Source organism: Pelodiscus sinensis, chromosome 11 (assembly GCF_049634645.1).
Source record: "Pelodiscus sinensis isolate JC-2024 chromosome 11, ASM4963464v1, whole genome shotgun sequence".
NCBI classification, from domain to species: domain Eukaryota; kingdom Metazoa; phylum Chordata; order Testudines; family Trionychidae; genus Pelodiscus; species Pelodiscus sinensis.
Genome location: NC_134721.1, coordinates 21,561,651 through 21,584,617, shown reverse-complemented (window position 1 = coordinate 21,584,617; position 22,967 = coordinate 21,561,651). Strand labels below are relative to the sequence as shown.

General features: G+C 45.6%; 1 protein-coding gene across 5 annotated transcripts in view; it reads right to left on the bottom strand.

Annotated features, from left to right (window-relative positions):
• GRIP2 (glutamate receptor interacting protein 2) overlaps window positions 1-22,967 on the bottom strand; it is a 528,003-nt gene that overhangs the window by 97,551 nt on the left and 407,485 nt on the right. Inside the window, exon 1 of one of the 5 annotated variants that reach the window (XM_075938767.1) lies at window positions 6,138-6,171. The exons of the other annotated variants lie outside the window; for them this stretch is intronic. Within the exon in view, the coding sequence (XP_075794882.1) occupies window positions 6,138-6,156 (19 nt within the window). The 5' untranslated portion in view covers window positions 6,157-6,171. Of the gene's footprint in view, window positions 1-6,137; window positions 6,172-22,967 lie in introns of those variants that run through there. 5 annotated transcript variants of the gene reach the window in all.

Sequence of the window (22,967 nt, the reverse complement as noted above, 5' to 3'; positions counted from 1 at the left end):
CACTCTACTTAGGCAAAGACCCAGTATACACTCCATTTAACTCCATCTGACAATTATTTGTCACTCGCTAAAGCTGTGGGCTTCTGTGGTGTATAAATCAGGGCCGATTTTGGACCCACATGAGCAAAGAAAAATGCTTAGTTAGCTAGCTGCTGCCATCCTATTATTATTATTGAGATATATGCACTTCCTGCTTGACAATATCAGCAAGTACCAGGAACCCTGAAAGTATAGGCATTCAAGATTTTCAGCCCAAGTGGTCTTGGAGCTAGACAGACAGCGGTCAATTGCCCTCCCAGTCTACGTGTTTGCTGTTAGTGCAACATGAAGTGATGATCTTTAACATGGAGGGCCAGGCGCTGCTTTTTTTAAAAAAAAATGAGTGTAGCAGGTAAGGCCTCTTCAGAATGAAACCATACTGTGTGAAATCCACCCCCCTTCCAAGATCTGACAGCACAAGGCAAGCAGTTTATACCAGCATTAAAACAGGCTGCACTTGTGCAGATAATTAAAGCAATCATCGGGCCAAGCCACTGATTGCTGATAGGAGCTTGTATAGTTTGGCCCCAGTTCTAGGATCAAAAAAGGCATGAAAGTTAAGTTGCATTTATAATGAAAACAATCCCTTGGGTGATGCAGAAGTGGGAGGCAGGCTATGCAAGCTATACACCTGGGCGTAATACTCTAGATGTAGTTGTAAGGTTGAACCGTCTCTAAACCGGGACTCTCCGGTCCAGCAGAACCACAGAAGTTCCAGGACCAGAGGAGTCCTGGTGGAGCCTGGGAGCCCTGTGGGCTGGAAGGGCAGTAGACTGGTAGCAGCAAGCTGCCCCTGGGGCTGGGAGGCTGGCAGGCAGCAGCTGGGCTGCCTGTCATGGTCAGGAAACCTGGTCCTGTGGGCAGAGAAGTGGGGCCAGTGGCAGGCTCTGGCTGGAGGAGTTGGTAGCAGGAGGGCCAGAATGGACCTCCCTTGGTCAGGTAAAATCCCGAACCCGGGACCCGTCATGTCCCGAAGGTGCCGGACCAGGGAGTCCAACCTGAAGGGACAGTTTAGCTGCAGCACCTAGTTTAAAAAAAATATGAAATCATCCTCCTGCCCTCTGCTCCCCATCACTCAGTCGCTGATCAAGGCACCATTTTCCCTAGGGCAGGGGCAGGTCCTCGCATGCCGTGCAAACCTGTATTGGTCATATACCCAGGCTGCTCCCTGCCAGGCACATCTACCAGCCCTGATCACAGACTCTAGCAACCTGCCTTTCCCCTCCCTACCCCGCCGCTTTTGCTGCCTCCACAAAGGCAATGGGGGGGGGGGGAGGGGAGAAGGAGCCAGTGCTCAGGGGGAGCGGGCTTAAAAGCCAGCTCCTGATGTGTACCAGCTCCACGGAGCTGCCTTCCCCTCCCCACACACTGCTGCCTGTACCAGAGGCAGCAGCAGGGTGTGAGGGCAGGGGAGGCTGCCACAGAGCAGCATCTGTCTGCGGCGGGCCCGGGCTCACCATAGACAGAGGCTGCTCCGTGGGATGCCAGCATAGCCCCTGTCTGTGGGGAGCTTGTGCCCCCCATGTGCCGGGGCTGCTGCCATTGATGGAGAGGCAGCAGCGCAGAGTAACAGGGGGTTTCCTGGGAGTGGGGGCTGGAGCACACTGGCTGCCAGTCCTGCCCCCCAGGGCCATCAAATAGTTGTGTAACTGCTAAAATACGATGCAGTTATACCATTATTCAATTAATTGGCATCTAACATCCCTAGTCTTCACAGCACTGCCACCCTCATGTAGAGTGGTGCTCTGTACTACAAACAGGCATGAAACTCTGTGTCTTCTCCATCTCCCTAGAGGTCAGGGTGTGTGTGTAGATGTCTAGTAACAGAAGAAAGATTTCTGGAATAGCACCTCAGTGCCACCGCCTTTCTGTAAACAACCATGTTTTTTAGCACTGATGACAAGCCATATGGAGTGCAAGGGACAGAGGCAGAGGCTCATTCAGCAGTTGATGTTGTAGCCAAAATTAAATGAATCCAAAAGCAGGGGAATACTGCTTTGACCATGTGAGCTCCCTGCCTTCTTAATGCAATATCCTGTGATGGCAAAGCACACGACATGGCTCATTTCCCTTTATCACCATATCCTCGACCATACAGTAAGCAAGCAAACAGCCTCCAAGTTTCAGGGCTTGTCTCCACATGCCGGGAGAGCGCTCTCTCAGGGTTCGATTTAGTGGGTCTAGTAAGGACCTGCTAAATCAACTGCTGATGGCACCCCTGTTGACTCCTGTACTCCGGCAGGTCATGACTAAATAAAGTCAACCAAAGAGTTTCTCTCATCCAACATCCGCAGTGGGGACACTATGGAAATTTGACCTAAGGTACATCGACTCGAGCTACACTATTGATGTAGCTGGAGTTGCATATTTTAGGTCTGCTTTCTCCCCTATTGTAGACCTGGCCTGAGACTGGACTTCTGCTTTAGCAACTGGATTTCTGTAGTTAGAACTCAGAGCAGCTCAGAACTCTGCTATGCTTGGAGCACAAGAGATCAAAATCATTCCGTTAGGAAATGGCATCTTTGGTTCTCAGGCCAACAATTACTTCCAAATGACACCAATTATGAACTTATCAAGAGGAAAACATTTTTTAAACACATGAAAGATAGTTTAACTGCTATGAAAGACACAGAGAAGGTGCTACACTTGAGGCAAAGTGCTCTATAGCAATGCGAAGCCAGCATTACCCGGAAACCACAAAAGAGGGGTTGAAGCCAGCTTAGTAATATGATGGCAAAATGAGGCTACCAACCATCTGCTTCACATAAACACACCACCCCAGACTAGTTAACCACCAGAATGCTTCTATGCTTAATTTCCCTGCAGTAGCCCAAACAAGCATTTAATGTGAAGTCTCGTGTCAGTAGCTGCAATTCTCTCCCATCCAAAATCGCTATAGCTGTTGGCGAACCGTATAATCACAGTACTGTAATTGCCCTCATATTTATGGCAGCCACCATCAACATCGAAGCAGCTAGCACTAGTAATGAAGTTGCATTCTCTATTCATGATTAGACATGCGAAAAGGACGCTGGTCAACAAAATCCTCCAGTATTTCATCAACAGTTGGATCAGCTGGCAAAGAATTAGCACCAAGATTCCCCTCTCTCCATATTCTTTCCTCCAACACAGTTGATTATGCTAAAATGTTTGTTTTTGTTCATTATCTGGCTAAAATGTTTGAGCAGTCAAGGAAGCTGCCACAGGAGGCCTGTCAAAGTGTGAATTGGCTTTTGCTTGTGTTAGATTCCCCACTGTGCAGCCCTTTGTTCATTTTCGGCTGATTTCCTGCTCTGCCACTCAAACTGGCATTAACAGAGCTGTTAATTTTGTTAAAGTTTTAATGTTCTGTGCTCAGGAATCTTCACTTTTTTATCTCTATTCCCTTACACAAAACATATTCTGAAGAGGCTCTGGTAAGCATGATAATACATTCACTTCATTGGCACGTTATATTGCCAACCCCAAGTGTTCAAAATTCATGAGTCCATGCTCCGCTCCCCACACAAATAATGAAATTGACATACAAATGAGGTGTGAATATTAGCCAATGAAAATAACCCAAAATGTACTACTTTCTGATGGTGCCGCCCTTTGGATCCATGACTTCTCTCATAACCAAGACACTAGAAACTCTCATTTAAAAAAAAAAAAAAAAAAAAAAAAAACCACGAACAAGCTGAGATTCTAAAGTAGTCACATGAATCCAAGTTCTGAGGCTTTAAATCCCGCCCCCGCCAAAACACCAGATATCACAAGCCTGGAGAAAAAATCATGAGCAAAACTATACATTTTTCTACTAAGATCTATGCCATTTAAAAAGATTCTACTAAAGTCTCAGGTGCCTTTTCCAATTTTAGTCCCAATATTTACACAGAACAATCTCCGACATACTCTTCTCTCCACAGCATGGCATTGACATTGTGCTACAGTGAGACTTTTCTTTTTATAACAGGAGCACACATGCAGAAATAAGCACCAGGTGGGAGGAGTTGTGAAATTTCAATTAATTGACTAATTGAATAATCTACGCAATATGCATCGACTATTCAATTACAGGCAGTCCCCGGGTTACATGGATCCGACTTACATCGGATCCCTACTTCCAAAGGGGTGAGGCAACCCCGCACTAGCTGCTTCCCCCCAGCAGACCAGGGAGACGCGAAGCTAGCGGCCCCCCCCCACCCCCCCAGCAGACCAGGGAGACGCGGAGCGGCTTTTCTCAGCAGACACCTCAGCTTGAGAATAAAGGACTAAGGGAAGTGAGGTGTGGGAGAATAAAACTGAGCTCTGGACAAATGTTTGGCTAGAGTTTCCCCTACAATATGTACCAGTTCCGACTTACATACAAATTCAACTTAAGAACAAACCTACAGTCCCTATCTTTTACGTAACCCGGGGACTGCCTGTAGTTGATAAGGGCGCTTCCGCCTTTGAAGTGTAGCACTTCAAAGGCGAAAGTGCTGCAGGGAAGTCCCCCCAGCCCCGTGTTCCCTGAGGTGTTTCAAAGCGGCAGCAAAGTATGGAGCACAGGGACCACTCCCCCACTGGCCCCAGACTGCATGTTGCATTTCAAAGCAACAGCACCATGTGGAGCCCAGGATCTGGTTCTTTCTGATAGAGGCAGCAAGGGGGTGAGGGGAAGTGACTAGTCGACTAGCTTGTCAACTATCTGATAAGAATACGTTAGCTCTACAGTCTTAGCTGAGAGCAAGCTGGCTTTATAGCTGAAGTTTATCGGATAGTTGACTTGTCCTTCATGTCCCTACTAGGGAAACAAGAATAGTGACAAAACCACATGAAAGTCACCACTAGGGAGATGAAAAAGGAGGCAGGAGCAGGATCCTTAGGAAACAGAAGTACCAGCGCTTCAGAGGGGTAGCCGAGTTAGTCTGTAACGGGAAAAACTTTAAAAACAAGTAGACTAGTAACCTTAAAGACTAACAAAACATGTAAATGGTATCATGAGCTTTCATGGGCACAGCCCACTTCTTCAGATGACAGGAGTGTTAGAAGTCCAGATCCAGCAATAAATGGGGGGGGGGGGGGGGGAAGAGAAGGAAAAAAAAGAGAAAGAGGGGAGGAAGAAAAAAAGAGACAGTGAGTAGATAAGTTTCAACTCTAAAGGTCCCGGGAAGGCCACAGTGCTTATAACAATGTGTAGACATGCCCAGACACTATACATGCTCACTAGCACTTACATACAGCATTTTGTCCAGGCTGGCAAATGGTATCTATACACTATTTTAGACCACACCTATCTAGCCATCTTAGCTGGTGTTCCTACTTACTAGACCTGCACATAGGACATCACAGCTACACATGTAACACTGACAGGTGGCACTGAACCTGGGACATCTTGCACTTAGTGCATGAGCTGCTAAAGTTTCAGCTATAAAGACATCCGACTCTCAGCTAAGACTGTAGATCTCTCTCTCTCCCTCCCTCTTCTCTCCCTCTCTCCTTTCTCTCTCTCTCTGTGTGTGTGTGTGTTCTAAGTGCCACTGCATGGGACAGTGAACCACACAGAAGGTGTATGAGTTACACACATACTACAGCTGGCACTCTCCTTTGGGCACAGTATGGGACAGCTGCTGAAGTTTTCCCAGAATGCACAGGTGCAAACATGGTTAAGCAGAATATATGTGGATACATATCATGTCAGCAGAAAGCTGCAGCAGTGCACAGCGCAAGAACAGATCATTATACGTCGCCCAGACAAGAATGGAGGCCACAGTTGTGCTTATACGGACAAGCCCAAGGTGCTTTCCCTCTTCTCCTTAGAACCTGTAGTGCTCTTCTCAGCAGGATTCTCTCCACAGTCCCTGGATTCTGCTCCTTGGGATGGCATCATAGAGGAGAGGTATAAGAATGATGCTAAAACTTCCCACGGGCAAAGATAACTTGCAGATAGGAGCTGCCCAACCAGACTGAATATTGAGAATTTGAATGAGGCCTGAGAATCCTAAATTCAACCTAAAATTAGCTTAACTTTGTTTATTTTTAAACATACAAAGGTCTTTTTAATTATGCATCTTTTCATGGTGAAAACACTATTAAAAAAAAAAAAATTCAGCAGCATCCCTTTAAACATGTACCTTTTGTACACGCTCCCATAATGTATCACCAGAGGAGTTCGGTTTCACTCCATGAGTGAATAACCATTGGATGCAGTCTCTCCAATACCAGGAAATCTATCACAGGGTAACCAAAAATGGAGACGTCATTGTAGCACGCTTAACAAAGGTGCAAGGAAACCCAATGGAACCACTGTAGGTTTTCAATGGTAATTCAACAATTGGACATCTACTCAAAACGATGAACATCAGTGTGGCTGCAATAAAATTGAGTCATCTTCACAAGCAGAGTTGCCTTGAGATCGAAGACCTGCAATGCATTTATTAACATTACAGCTTAAACAGAGGGAGGAGATAGTTCTGGGGCTGGTAACAGGATAGGGAGCTTTTCACACTTTAAGGCAGCAATTTTGCAAGCTATAAGAGGAGGTTTCTGACTCTTTCAGCATGGGTGTTCTATTACCTTTAATAGGACTAGTCACACAAAGTTGGGCACCTGCTTAAGTACCCTGCTGAAACTAGCCTTACATCACTAGTTCAAATCTTGTTCTTATGTACAGCTGCTCAATGATATAATGAAAGAAATCAGCTATCTTGATCCAAGTTACTAAAGACTATTAGTTAAATATTACTGGTAACCTCACTCCCTGCTCTCAGAGCTCTGCCACAGTTGTGACTAGCTGGCCTCTATGGATGGCAGACAGTCCAAAGGAGTGGCTGAGCTAGAGTAATCTCATCCCACTAAAGGGGTTTCCTTCAGTTCAGAGGTGGGGTATGTCATTCAGGCAGCCTGTTGTGCTGTTTTCAGTTCCTTTGACTTTAGTCCCCAGAGCTGCCAGGCTGTTGGCTTAAATGATTATTAAATTCATGCTCAGTGTTAACAATAGAAGCCCTATTACCAGTATAGGCAGCTGGTTGCCAGATCCCAAGTAAACGACTGGCACATAACAGAACAGGAAAAGGATAGGTCAGTGGTTTGAGCATTGGCCTGTTAAACCCAGAGTTATAAGTTCAATCCTTGAGGGAACCAATTAGGGATCTGGGGCAAATCTGTCAGGGATGGTACTTGGTCTTACTGTGAGGCAGGGGACTGCACTCAGGGTGTCCAAACTGTCTAGACTACAGGGTTTTGTCGACAAAAGTCCACTTTTGTCGACAAAACTATACCTGCGTCCACACTACCGCTGAGTTCTGTCGACATAACGTCGACAGAACTCAGCAGTTTTGTCGACGCTGGTAAACCTCATTTCACGAGGCATAACGCCTTCTGTCGACAGAGTTCTGTCAACAGAAGGTGTTATTGCATGTAAACTGTCCTTGCGTCTACACTGCCATGTCGACAGTGCATGTAGGGTTATGTCTAGACTACAGGGTTTTGTCGACAAAGCAGCTTGCTTTGTCGACAGAACTGAATGTAGTGTAGACGCTCTTTGTCGACAGAAGCTTTGTCGACAGTATCTGTCGACAAAACTTCTGTCGACAAAACCCTGTAGTCTAGACGTACCCTCAGTGACCTCTCAAGGTCCCTTCCAGCTCTATCTCAATATTAAAGTAGATACTGGAAAATAATTTTCTTGTTGCTGGCAGACTAACCCATGGTTTATGCCTATGAACTGATCCTTAGATTCCACATTACAGGCCCAAGACAAAAGTATGCAAACACTGAAACCCAAGGCCAGCCTTTTAATCTATGAACTATACTTCACTCATCTTGTTTCTCTAATATATTGGGCCCAACATGGCTACAACACAGCATTATGCCAATAGATAATCACGTATCCAAACTGTAAGACTATAACTGAAAGAACAAATGGCACGTCACATGGAGTATCTGAGAGCAGTTATCTCTGAATTGTTTGTTGGAAAGCCACCTGTTTTTAAAAGAACCCTGCGGAGAGCAGCTGTGAATGGCAGAGTCTGATGCAGCAATGAGTCAGAGAGAGATACACAGTTAAATTGGCCACTGTCTTCTCATTCTTTACTGGAGTCTTTTCCAATCCCCGATAAGGGATATTCTGCTGTTTTACATCCTACCACAAAATGTATTAGCTAGGAATACAGGTTCCATGACTGTGAAGCACAAAGATGCTTCTTCCCTTGCCTTCCCTTTTCATATTCAGAATGTACTGCTGCTAACTCCTGTGCAAAAGGTCCATACCTACATGTTGCTAGGTGGGAGCTTGTGACCGGGTTCTCCGTCCTCGATCTGTCCCGAGGCGCGGTCACCCGTCCTTGTAGTACAATAAGCTCGCTCCGGGAGCCAATTCTGGCTAGGTCAGTCTCTTCCTCGGAAGGGGGAAGGGAGGGGGGCCCGGGCCCGCCCTCACTCACGGGCCCCAGCCCAGGGCCCTAGGGAAGGAGACTACCTTTGAGTCTCTGTCCGACTGGCAGGGGTGAGCCCCTAAACACACCAGCCCACGGGCTATTTCGCCACCCTGCCCTGGGCTACTTCCTTCTTCCCCCTATCCCCGTCCTCGGGGTGTCAGTACTGACGCCTTCGCGTCTCGTTCGGCGGAGACTGCCGTGAGTGCATCCGGGTCTCTTCCCCCGTCATGGAGCCCTCGTGTTCTCCTCGTCTCCCCCCCCTTCTCCGGTGGTCGGCAAGCTTTTAAAAGCCCCGCCGACCTCGGAGGAGTTCACGCGCCACGCCCCCTTCCCGTCCGACGCGGCGCGTTCCTTCTTCTCCCTCTCGCTGGAGGGGCTGAGTTTAACTCAGCTGTGCGGAGACGTCCCTCCAGCTGAGCCGCGTTGGCGCTCAGCTGAGCCGCGGTGCAAGAGCAACCGGCGCACCGGCGGTAAGGGGTCTGTTGCCCCTCTGTAAGGGCACAAAGTCCCGGGGTTTGGGTACGAGGTCTCGGCACCCCATCACAGAGCTTCCTCTCTGTCCATCCTCCCTAAAGGGTGCTTTGAGGGTGCGAGGCTCAGGGCTGGGGCAGTTCCAGAAAGGGGTGGGGAAGTTTCTGAGACGCAATCCCATTTCAGGCTGTCAAAACCCTTACCTTGCTTTAAATTAAGGTAAGGGGAAGCTGTATACTGAATTTGGTAGTCTTAACTCTTACCATGTATGATGAGTTCCTGCACAAACAGACAAACAGAGACAAATTCTCTCAAATAATATAGAAATGAACAATAAACAAAAATAAATCACATCATAAAAATCTTGTAGGGGAGGAGGATGAAATGTCCAAAAGAATCCACACTCATATTTTGAATAAATGTCATTTTTCATTCAAACATTTTCCATTCAAAACAGATCTCTCCACTAAAGAGACATCAAAGAGCCCACAAACATACAAGCTCACACCACAATCTGAGGACTGCAGCACATATAAAAAGTCTTCATCAGCAGGAATCTTTTCAGACTTCAGTCAGCTTTGGATCAGACCCCTAACTCTAAAGCTGAACAGATTTCCACTGTCCGGAAGCTTTCCCCAGTACTCTGTGCCTAACTTCCTGTATAAATTCCGAGTTTTGTTATCGTTACTCCAGCTTCCTGTTCCTGATCAAATGCAAAGTCAAACCAAAGTTGATATTTTTGCTGTAGCACAAGTCTACAGCAATGAATATATCAAGGCATCCAGGCTCCTGTTGAGGTTTTAAATGGAAGATTCACTTTGGCTTTGGGCTACTGCAGCATAATTTCTTTTCGTTATTCTCAATATTTTGCTCATTGCACCTCCCAAAAAAACTTGTTAAAATGTGTTTTGCATTTTTATTCTCTAGGAAAGTGGCTGGAAGCATTTAGAATTGCACAGGGCTATCTCAGCCTCCACACAGATAAACTTCACAAAACTCTCATACATTTACATCAAGGAAGTGCCGACACTTTTCAAAAGCGGTGTGCAGGTGGTTATCAGCATGATTCTCCCATTGGGAGCTACTCAGACCTGAATGGGGCTTTGAAAGTGCTCTTCTTTCACTCTTTTGCATTAGAGGTTTTTTTTTTTAATTTGCCATCCTAGCAACTGTGCATTTCAGCCTGAGCCATTTCAAAGTTATTTCTATGTTAAATGAATACTACATTTATTGACCAATTCATGGGCCAGCCAGTGACAGACTGACAATATTTTAACAAGGCCTTAAAATTTTCCACTTAGCCTGTGATAAACTCTCATGTAGCAGGTATTCAAGAAATGGGAAAGAGAGGAGGGACTGGGTGCGTGGGCAGAGCATCTGTATTTTTTTTTAAACAAGGAAGCCAAAAGAGAACAACAAACCAAAAAACACAAACAATTGTTTTCTCGTGACAGCATAACTGAAGAAGAAAGCAATATGATATATTGAGTGCAAAGGCTTCTACTTTGTTCTTAGGAAATAGACCAAAGATATGAATATAGCAACAGAATGTTCAATTTGTAGAATTTGCAGTGGGATGGTTTTCCCAAACTCCAGGAATATCTGGAGTCTTGATAATACCTGGCATTTGGTAAATTCCAGAGTTTTACTCTGTCAGCATTTTTGAGGGCTGTGGATGAGTAATCTCTGCCAAACTGAAGTTACCACAAAAGCTTGAGCCCACATAAAATTCTTAGTCTTTAAGGTGCCACAGGACCCCTCATTGTTTTTCCTTCGTGTGGAGACCACTCAGCCCTCTGTATGCTGTGCCTCCAAAACTACCCTCCCTTTAATCTCTCTCGAAAACATTCTTCTTCCAAAAGGCTTAACAGGCCCTAATTATCTTCTCAAAAAGGAGACTGAGTCATTTCGTGACAAAATGCCAGCTTAATCATACAATCGTGGAAGATCAGGGTTGCAAGAGACCTCAGGAGGTCACCTAGTCCAACTCTCTGCTCAAAATAGGACCAACCCCAACTAAATCTAAAGCTTCCTAGAGACCCCCGAGCACCTGACTTAATGCTCCAGAAAAGATCATTTTGAACAGAATGAGCAGGCCAGAGGCTTTGAATTAAACACACGGCAAAGGGCTCACAGCTCCAAGCCCTGCTGCTACCATGTTGCCTGGCAGCAGCCCAGGGTTCCTGTGGCTATTTAAAGGGCTCCAGTACCTGCCAGAGATTGTGAGCCATGAGCCATTTAACTAGGATCCTGCTGCTTGAGTCACCACTTGGAAATTCAGTGGCACAGGCAGCAGGATATAAATAGAAAGTGGCCAGATGCAGCCAGTGGACTGGGTCAAAGTGTTAGGTGGGTCGATTCTAGCCCCGGGCTGCATCTTGCCCAGCCCTGATCTTACAGGTCTGTATACTTGCTTTTGTTGCTCAGTAAGTAACCTCATCACAGACAACCAGTAAAGCCTCAAATTTCCACTTTGTCATGACTGCTGTGTGATGCTGCATCACCATATTCTTTACAGAAATAGGTTTTTAAATATGAATATGCCTAACTTGAATATGCTTTATGCAAAATGTGGCATGCAACCTCCCTTCATAAAACTTGTAGTCCCCCCAATGTGCATATCCCATTTATATGCAGGTATCATTCCTATATTTGAAATTAGAAACAGAAGATAAACCTATTTCTAGATGTAAGCCCTAGTCCATTTTGAAACAAGTGGCGTGTCCACACTACCATTTCGATATAAGGGGCTGGTTATTTCAAAATAACCACGCCTGCTTTCTTTGAGGAATAAGCTTATTTTGAAATAGCTATTTCAGGAGTTATTTCAAAATAACTTATTTTGAAATAATTTCCTATTGTAGACATGCCCTGTCTGTGTTGCTCTGCTGTGGGCTGTGATCTAACTCTCTGGGCCCTAGTCTACACTAACGAGTTATTTTGAAATAACTCCCCTTATTTCAAAAAAATCAAGCAGAGCTTCCACACTATCAAGCCCATTACCATATATATAGTAGCCCAGTGTCTGCCACGTCCCCTGGCCCTGTACGTCAGCGCCCTGCCCCCCTTCCTCTCCCTCCGTGGCCGTTCGGCCAGCCCTACGGCGCGCCAGACCACCCCCCCCCCGCCAACACTGCTTCCCTCCCACTTCCTCTGGCCCCCCTCATCTTCCCCTCCAGCCCCACAGACCCCAATCCCCCCAAGCTCTGCTTTCCACCCCCATTCCGGCCTGCCCCGTCCCCTTCACCTCCCTGCGTGGCACGCTGCGGCACTCCCACCTGAGCAGCGCTCCCGCTGGACCCCAGCGGGGGAGCAAGCGGCAGCAAGCAGCCCTTTGGCGAGGGGGGAGGGAAGGGGTGCAGCCACTGGCCACAGCCGGACCCCAAAGGGCCTCTTGCCGCCACTTTCTCCCCTGCTGGGGCCTGGAGGGAGGGAGAGGGGGGCGGAGTGCCATGCAAGGAGGGGAAGGAGGCGGGGCTGGCCAGAAGGGGGGTGGGAAGCAGAGCTGGGGGGAGATCAGGGGCTGTAGGGGAGGATGGGGGGAGTTTCCAGGGGGCTGTGGGGCTGGCCGGCAGGAAAAGGGGGTGGGAAGCAGAGCTGGGGGGGGAAATCGGGGGCCGTGGGGCTGGACGGGAGGAGGGGGGTAGGAAGCAGACCTGGTGAGGGAGGGGGTTGCAACCACTGGCCGCAGCCGGACTCCAAAGGGCCGCTTGCTCCCCCGCTGGGGCCCAGCTGAGCGCCGCTCAGGTGGGTCCGGTGGGACAGGAAGGGGGACGGGGCCGTGTACGTCACTGCCCTCCCTTCCTCCTCCCACTGTGGCATTGAGCGGTGCGCCCCTCAGCCAGGCCGCCGCAGGAGAGGGGAGGGGGGGGCGGTGATGTACACAGCCCCGCCCCCGGCCGTGTACATCACTGCCTCACCCCTCCTCCCCCGCGGCAGCCTGGCTGAGCGCGCAACACTCAGCTGAGCCGCCACAGAGGGAGGGGAAGGGGGCGGGGCAGTGACGTACACAGCCAGGGGGTGGGGCCGTGTATGTCACCGCCCCCCTTCCTCTCCCGCTGTGGCACTCAGCTGAAGTGCTGCGCCCCTTAGCCAGGCTGCCAGGGGAGCCAGCAGCGCAAGGGGCTGTTTGGGCTCCCCCGGGGTGGGAGGGGGAGGGAGGGTGGTGACGTACACGACCCTGCCCCCTGGCCATGTACGTCACCGCCCCGCCCTCCTCCCTCGCAGCAGCCCAGCTGAGCAGGCAGCACTCAGCCAAGCGCCACAGCGGGAGGGAAGGGGAAGGGGAGAGACAGGAGGAGGAGGAGAAGAGATAGGAAGAGTGAGAGGCAGGAGGAGAAGAGAAAGAAAGAGACGGAGAGAGAGGAAGGAGGCGGAGGAGAGCTGAGAGAGAAGGGGGGAGGCAGTAGGGAGAGAGAGCGCGCGCTCAGGAGAGAAGACCTGAAAATCCCGTCTTATGACGGGCTAATTGGCTTGTTTCAAAATAAGGGTCTGGTTGTTTCAGAATTACAACTCCTGCTTTCCATGACAAATAATGCTTATTTTGAAACCGCGATAGTGTGGATGCTCCACTGCTGCTATTTTGAAATAATCACTCTGCAGAGTCATTCAAAGTAATTACTCCCCAGTGATTTCTGGGGCTCTAAGTCGAGGTAGCATGTCAGCCTTAAGGGGGCCTGCCTCAGACTAATTTAAAGGCTTCCCTGTAGCGTGGGCATGTTATTTTGGAATAGTTATTTCCAAATTATTTCCTAGTGTAGACATGCTCTGAGAGAGACAAGAGGTTCTGGTTCAGCAGGACAGGGTGGTAGAGGCACCCCAAATGGCAGGTAGATGGACTCAGTAGCATGATCAGCCCATCACGTGGATTGCTGTCACATGCTGTATGATGGCAGCTCCTATTATGAGTATAGGAAAATGTCCCCATTATTGCAATTACCTATAGCAGCAGGTTTAGAGATTTTTAAAGGCATCTACTTCACCTATTTGTGCAATCAATTCTTTTGACACCTGAGCCACAGATTTCCAGGGGTCCCAGTACACTCCAGAAGCGGGTTATGTTTCTTATTAGTTCCCTTTCCACTATACACACAGCACACATTCTGTTTCCACCCATCTTTCTTCCCACGTCTTTATCCATTCTCCTACGAACCCTAGTGAGGCATGTCAGTTTCACAATCGCTTGCTGCTTTATTCACAGCAAGTAGGTCTATAAAAGACAAACAGGTATTGTTCAACTAAAAAGCGACATATACGTGTTGTGAATTTGCTCCTTTTTCTAAAAAAATTGACTTTTAAAGGCATATTTCATTCAATACCATATTAAGCGGCCATTTGAAATGACTGATGTAATGACTTCGGAAATTATTATTTGTATTGTGTAGCACTTAGCACAATAGTCCACAACAAGGGTTCCTATCAAAAGAAGTGGGATTCTGAAGGATAAGACATCGTTGAGAAATCAGAAGGGCAATTACTCTCTACCACATGCCTTCCACAGGAATATAAAGCAAGGGGAACAAAAGTACCAGAACTAGAAACTCTATAACCACTCCACGCAGAGCATTTTTGCTATTCAGGGAAAAGTAGGAGGGGCAATTTAGTTTTTTCTGTGCTTGTGTGCGCAGAGCCCATTCACTCTGGCTCAATGCTTAACTAATAAGGGTTGGATTTAATGCTCCTTGAATTCAATAGGATTTTAATCAGACGCCCCCCCAAAGATCTGATCCAAAGCCCACTGAAATGAATGGGTGCCAAATCTGGCTGTAAAGATGTAGGTTTGATATTACCCTTCTCTTTATGCTTTTATGGAAAGCAACTTATACATAAAGGAAAGAACCAGAAGACATGTCATCTTTTGGAGTATTTGCAGTCACTCTGTCATCAGCCTATACCACCAGACACTTCTAAGAATTATAGCCATCTAGAAATGCATTCCCTTGTCATCTCGTATTGCTTTGGAGTTCAGACTACATCATGTATCTAATCAGCGTACAGGGGAAAGCATAATACATAGTTTCTAAACACACTCATTAATTTCCACTCAGTGCATTAAAAAAAAAGAAGAAGAAATACATCAAAAGGGGACTGCAAAAGATTTTATTAAATTGAGCTTGTTATCTATTTTGCTCTTCTGATGAGGTTTTCAATCCTTTAATGCTTTTCTTAAAAAAGAGATTGTGGTTTTTTTCCTGCCTGTTTTGGTTCTTTTAACTCAAAAAAATTCAGGAATGTCTGGATGTGTTTCCTGCTTCTGCTAGAGGACCTGCTGGGTGTGTCAAATCATGTTGATTAAGAACCCTCCCACCCAACTGAAGGAGGAGGCTGACATTTACATTTTGGAGATGGGATGACTATTAATTGGTCATTGAAGTTAAACAGATATTAATAACAAACACACACCCTTTCCCCACCAAGGGTATGTCTAGACTACAGGATTTTGTCGACAGAAGCTTTGTCGACAGATACTGTCGACAAAGCTTCTGTCGACAAAGAGCGTCTAGACTACATTCAGTTCTGTCGACAAAGCAAGCTGCTTTGTCGACAAAACCCTGTAGTCTAGACACAACCCTACATGCAATAACACCTTCTGTCGACAGAACTCTGTCGACAGAAGGCGTTATGCCTCGTAAAATGAGGTTTACCAGCGTCGACAAAACTGCTGAGTTCTGTCGACGTTATGTCGACAGAACTCAGCGGTAGTGTAGACGGAGGTATAGTTTTGTCGACAAAAGTCCACTTTTGTCGACAAAACTCTGTAGTCTAGACACACCCCAAGGTTCCACCTAACTATACCTTCCCTTCCCTGCTTGGCTTTCACTCTAGTCTAATATCTTACAACGTTACTGTTGCTCTAGTTCAATTCTCAACCAAGGAGGTCTTCTACAGGGCTGGAAGTAGGTTTCAGAGGTGCTGCCAAGTGGGGCCAACATTAGACTTGCTGAAGAGTAGGGTAGAAAGCTAAAGACCTACTGAATGAGGCTAAAACCCAGGGTCCTGTATCCCCACCACCTGGGGCTAAAGGCAAAGCCTGAACAATGTGGTTTCGTGGCAGCCCCTGTGGCATGGGGCTCCAGGCAATTGCTCTGCTTGCCACTCCCTAATGCTGGCCCTGGATTTTATATGCAGAAAGCCAGTGACTGTAGCACAGGTGGGCTATTGAGTTTTTATGGAATGTTGTAGGGGCAGGGGAGGAGAGGAGGATCAGAAAGAAAAAAAAAAGTTGAAAACTCCCACACTAGTTCCCCAGAAACAGGACCTTACCTTAGTGCTAAAACCAAACAACATTTTTTTAAAACTATTCCTCCTCCCCACAAACCTTTTTAAAACCATTCTCCATCATAAGTACAACAGAAAGGGATCTAGGAGTTATAGTAGACCACAAACTAAATATGCGTCAACAGTGTGATACCGTTGCAAAAAAAGCCAACATGATTCTAGGATGCATTAACAGGTGTGTTGTGAGCAAGACACGAGAAGTCATTCTTCTGCTCTACTCTGCACTAATTAGGCCTCAGTTGGAGTATTGTGTCCAGTTCTGGGCACCACATTTCAAGAAAGATGTGGAGAAATTGGAGAAGGTTCAGAGAAGAGCAACAAGAATGATGAAAGGTCTAGACAACATGACCTATGAAGGAAGGCTGAAAGAATTGGGCTTGTTTAGTTTGTAAAAGAGAAGATTGAGAGGTGACATGATAGCGGACTTCAGGTATCTAAAAGGGTGTCACAAAGAGGAGGGAGAAAACTTGTTCTTCCTGACCTCTGAGGATAGAACAAGAAGCAATGGGCTTAAACTGCTGCAAGGGAGGTTTAGGTTGGATATTAGAGAAAACTTCCTAACTGTCGGGGTGGTTAAACACTGGAATAAATTGCCTAGCATGGTTGTGGAATCTCCATCTCTGGAGATATTTAAGAGTAGGTGAGATAAATGTCTATCAGGGATGGTCTAGACAGTACTGGGTCCTGCCACGAGGGCACGGGACTGGACTTTATGACCTCTCGAGGTCCCTTCCAGTCCTAATATTCTATGATTCTATGACGTAGTATTATTTTAAAGGGGAAAGGAAGGGAATCCTTCCTTCCCATTTGCAGGACATCTTTACATATATACAGAAGAGTTCCTATTTGAATGACACACACACAAAAGTTTACAATGTAAGCCTCCCAACTAATAGTATATAATAGGGGCCAGATTTTAAAGGTGTTTACATGTTGCTAAGCTCAGTGCTGCAATGTCTAACTGAATCAGGACCCCAAATGTCATTTTTAAAATGGATTTAGACACATCAGAGCCAAATTTCCATAAATGGTCAATGGATTTTAGACCCCAAGTGTCTAAAACCCTTCTGGTTCCTTAATCAGTTAGGCATTGCAATGCTGTGCACAGGAACACTGAAATAGTTCTGTGCCAAGATATTTAAATCTATTTAACAATTAGAAGACTGATGTTATAAAATAGCTACATTTGGGAAATTTCTCTTGTTGGATTCTCCCCCAATACAGTCTGCATTGCTGAACAACAGGATAGGAAATTGAAATAGTGATAATACAGTCAGCCACTGTTCCTGAAGAAATTACCTTTCAAAGTAAAAAATTAAAAAGAAATAAAAGTTATATTTCCCGGTTGGTCTTTTGAAAGTTATCCAAGTGAGTGACTAAGACAGTGAGGAATGACCAATAAAATCTGAAGCCATTTAACAGAAAGAATGCCTCTCTAGATAGAACAGGTCTGTTAATCAGTGAAATAGACAGCAATAAATCTGAAATACATTTCTTTCTATTAGATTCAACCACTGATCTTAATTTTCTCTTGTATTTGGGAATTGGTCAAGAACAGGGACTGGATTGTCCTCTTGGACTTCCAGTGGGAAAATCACCAAATACATGCTCTGAAAAGTGGGAGTGGAAGAAATGCTCTTAATATTTCTGACCTTGATAAAGCCACAACATTTCTCGAAGAAATAAGTCAAATTAATGACAGTCTTGAGATATAGCTTCTAACTTTATTGGAAACTAGATCCCTCAGGTTACTGGGAATGTCTGTTATGGTGCCTTTTCTTCTTGTCTGTCTAAAATGCTTTCTAGTGGAGTTGGTCAGAAAAGGGAAATTGTTACTTGTGAAATGAAAACAATTTCTCTGTTCCCCACCCCCAACCGATTTAAAAAAATAAAAATTGTTTTCAAAAATTTGTCATCCAAACAAATAAAAAAAATGTGTCCCAACAAACCAGCTCCACAAACACACCCAAAACTTTTGGTAAATGAAAAAAAAAATCATTTAAGTAACTATTTGTTTTAACATTTTAATGCAAAAAGTATCAATAATATTAATTTAGATCTGAAAACATCCTTTTAACACCCTCCCACACACACGCAATTTGAAAATTTTTGACCAGCTCTCCCTACCACTGTGTTGGCTCTATCATCAAGCACAGTCAGGTTGTTACAATACGTCTGCAAAATGTAAACATACACATAACATTTTGGGTGGCAGGAAGAGAGCGAAAGGGCAAAGCTCTGTGTTTGTGGTGCTGAGGATGATGAGAGGGTTGTGGATCTTAAAACCCGTGCCTTAGTTAAACAGCAATCCTGATGAAATACAGATACCGTCTGTGGTCTATTTGACCTTTTGTGAACTCGCTTTAGGTCCTTAAGTGTTTTGGTAAGTCAGTACCAGGAATTACCTGTTAACTTGTGATGTCCTTCCAGGCCCAATCAAAGAATAAGGGTTATTAGCTTGCCATCTAGGAGAAATAACTTCCTCTGATTTTCAAGAAAGTGCTCCATTCTGATCCATATATTACAGGTCTGGAAAACTCATCTCATAGACAGAGTCTCAACGTAGCTTATTTTGTTTGAGAAGAAAGTCAAGAGGTGACTTGTGCATGCTCCACAAGTACTTACACAGGGAGGAAAGTTCGTACTTTCTTTCTGTACACAGTTCTTTAATCTAGTAAAGAAAAGTATAAAAGCTAATGGTCGGAAGCTAAAGCTACACAAATTTAGATGAGAAACAAGATGGATTTATTCAGCTAGTTAGTTTCACTGTGAGGATAATTAGCCTTTGGAACGTTGATATATGCTCCATTATTTGAAGTCTCAGCCATGCATGCTTGATTTCAAAGCTATGCTACTGCTCAACCAGAAATTAATGGATGATGTGTTTTTGGTCTGTGTCATATTAGAGATAAGACTACACAATCACAATGATCCCTTCTGGCCTTAAAATATATTAGTACTAGAAGACTTACTTGGCATAAGGAGGGGTTAGGGCAGGGGGTGGGAGTGGCATCTGGCTTCTCCCCAAGGATGGTCCAGGGCAGCAGAGACTGCACATCCCACCTGCTGGCTTGTCCTGAGGGCCAAAAGGGTTTGTTTTCCGCCCACTTGGCCCAGCCCAGGATGGGACATAGGCTCTCTCCCTCCCTCCCTGGCTCCTCAAAGCATAAACACACACAACCTACTGAATTCTGGGGAAATGAAAGCTGAAACAATTCCAGGAAACAGTGTGAATTTAAGATTGGTAATTAAAGAGAGGGCATTAAAATCCTACTGCAGAGCTTTTTTTACACATACAATACTTCTGAGAAAGATTGTGCTACCTGCATAATATAAGTGCTCCTGAGAGTACACAAAGTTTTAGCTCCTGTGCTAAAAGTTACAGAGTGTTATGTGGGATTTAACCAAGCATGGTGAAACAGTCTCAAGGAAACCTAAATTCTTTAATTCACATGTAGCACAGAAGATAGTAACAATGGGCTAGTACAGAAAACAAATCCCTGAGTGTAGTCAGTCTCATCCTAGTTCTCCTGCTATCCTCACTCCACTCCTATATACATACCCAGATCAATACATAGTTTGGTACAACTGGCAGGTTCTGTTCCAGAAAGACCCAGCAACCGAGTAACAAGCCACAGTAAGGAAGCTTACACTGCAATTAGCTCAACACAGCCCTGTGGCACTTGTACAAGCACCAGGTTCACCCCCAAGCTAAAAGACTAGTTAGAAAAACAGGACAAGCCCAGAGAATGAAAAGAAGAACCAGTATGAGAGATTAGGTTGCACCATGTCTATAGCTGAAATTTATGCTAGACCAGGTGTACTGTGAATCAATCTTGATAGTAAAGTGTGTGAGGAGAGAAAGATTACACAAGATAAAATGAAACAGATGACACACACTTGCAATGATATTTAATAAAAGTGCAGATGAGACACATAGGTGAGATTGGGGGAAGAAGAGAATAGATACATATTAAAACAAGCAAAAAGTTGATGTCGTCAACCCTAAGATGAAAAAAAAACAACCTCAAATCAATTATGAGAAAGCAGCTATCAAGGCTGTCTGAGATACTGTTTGTTATTGTGCTGATCTTATCATTGCTATGCTACGTCTCCAGCAGGAGTAATGAAAACTGGGCATTTAGGAGATTCAAGACAGTCCTGCCCAACAATAACCTAACATCAGATACATAATGTACGTAACACCATTCAATGATTTGTTATGGGAGGGGGGTCACTCAGGGAAGCTGGCACAGTGGCATTTTGCACCAGGGAGGGGGTGTGGTGTATGGGGGGATGGGCGGGGGAGAATGTAAGGAAAAAAACAAGAGCACAAAAAGATCAGAAAGCAAAGGCTGTTTAGGAGTTAAAATGCATCACTGCAACACAAGCGGTTAGATCTGGGAATTCACCACCAGTCTTTTGAGATGAGGTGCCCTCTGGCTTCAAAAACAACTCTCCGCCCCCTACCAGTTTGGTCTGCAATAAACCAGATTAGAATTTTGTTATCAAGATACACTAGACTAGAACAATCCCCAGGTTTAGCCTCCAACTCACTCCACTTTACAGTCAAAAAATGGTTTGAATTATTTTGAGATTACCTACCCATGATTAGGCAGACAGCTAATGCTGCAAGCTGGACTTGTGTGGGAAGATGTTCAATGCAGATTGCACATCAATTCCTTTAATAGGATTTGGACTGGATTTTGATGCTATGAGCTTAAAACAGTGAGAGTGGGAATGGGGACAGGCTTCAGAACGGCATTAACCACAACAGTTCCTGTGCTCTATTTAGGACCATTTCTAGCTTTTTAGTGTCTCTGTGAGGTGCCACTAAATCCTCACTAAAATTTAATGCCCCAAATGAGACTCTCCCACCAGCATTCAGCTAGGTAGTGATATTGCAAATAGTTAATACTGAATTGCTGGAATATTCATATAGGTGGTAAAAGCCATTAACTTACTATACATTTCAGAAATGTGTGTCTGTCCATCTGTCTGAGAGTCCATTTGTTCAAGAACTCCTCCTAAACAGTAAGAGCTAGGACCACCAAATTTGGTATGCAGCTTCCTCTTATCATAACTGAAAGCAAGGTCAGGGTTCAGTTGTGCCAGGACAAAGGGAGGTACCTGGAATTCAACTGTTTCTCATAAAATGGAAAGGGAAGGATCTGGTAGGGGGGACAGTTATGACCACAGGGAAGCAGCAAGGGGCCTAGGATAGCTATAAGCCATTGGGCCAGCACAGGGCAGGGGTGGATAAAAGAACAGCTATTTACTACATATTTCAGAGTTTGTCTGTCTGTGTGTCTGCCTGTCCCCCAGCTGGGGACATGCATCCCTCCCCTGGCTGTGCCTGCTGCAGTAACCATAACCAGGTGCTTCTCACCTGGCCCCAAGCTGCTCTGGTGAGAGAGGACTGGAGCTGCCCCCTTTCCTGGGGGCAGCCTGCCTACTGAACCCCTCATCCCCAGCTCCACCCCAGAGCAATGATTTAAATGAAGAAAAACTAAAAACGTATTTGAGTTAAGGACCCAACCAACACCAGTTAAACCTTCAAGTGTATTTATATCAAGAGATGTTACCACTTCACAACTAATCTAAACATAGGCCCGTTTTAGACTTTGTTACATAAACCATCCACTATGCAATGGCCCAAATCCATAGCTGGAATCCTTCATGAGGAAGATTCACAGAGGTTGCTGAATAGTTTAAATAAGCTTATAAGTTAGACAAGAAACAGTCACATGCTTTATGCTCAAGGACCCCTTACAATGAAAGGGAGAGGGGGGAAATTGAAGGGGGGATGGCAGATTGTGCTGCATAGCAACATGCCAGTTAACACAATTTGATTTTTTTGAAGCTAGATGTTGTTAGATGAATGCCAAGATTCTGCTCAGCACATGGTCCCTCCCAGAGTTTACCACACTGGGATACGATTCCCCAATATCATCTGATTGTGTTGTGCTACAGCAATGGTGCAAAGCAGCTGGAAAGCAGGACACAACTGACCCTTTATACTGGGCTTATGACTGCTTTATGCAAAGGAACTGACTGGTGAATAAACATAAGAACAGCCATACGGGGTCAGACCAAAGGTCCATCTAGCCCAGTATCCCGTTTTCTAACAGTGGCCAATGCCAGGTGCCCCAAAGGGAATGAACAGAACAGGGAATCATCAAGTGATCCATCCCCTGTTGCCCATTCCCAGCTTCTGACAAACAGAGGCTAGGGACCCCATCCCTGCCCATCCTGGCTAACAGCCATTGATGAACCTAACCTCCATGAATCCAGCCCCAAGTATTGCCTGTACAAAATACTGCAAACAAAACCAAGTGAAACACGGTCAGAACATGTTGCTTACGAAGACCCTCTGGTTTGGTGAACCTTCCTTCTGAACACAGGTGCAGACTGCAGCAATTGTGATTTGGGTTTCGTCAAAGGCAATTTCCTGTCTCCTGCAGTTTGCTGAGACAGATGGTGACTCACTTGTGGAGGTAGAGCACAGAGTCAGAGTTCTAGGCTACCAAGAGTCAGACAGGTTTTGTATGCCAAAGCGGTAAAGGTTAATATGTATCAGTCGGCTCCGGAGATCACTCTTTTGGAGGGCTGGCTAGCTGACTAATCAAAGAAGCAGTATCCTACTTACAGAAAATTCACATTTCTTTCTCTAGGACCACCCAGGTGTGTAGCTGAAGGGAGGGGAGCAATTTGTGAGGTGCTGCCAATGGGGAGAGGGCTGGGGGGAGTCCTCTGGCCCCAGCCCCAAGGCTGCTG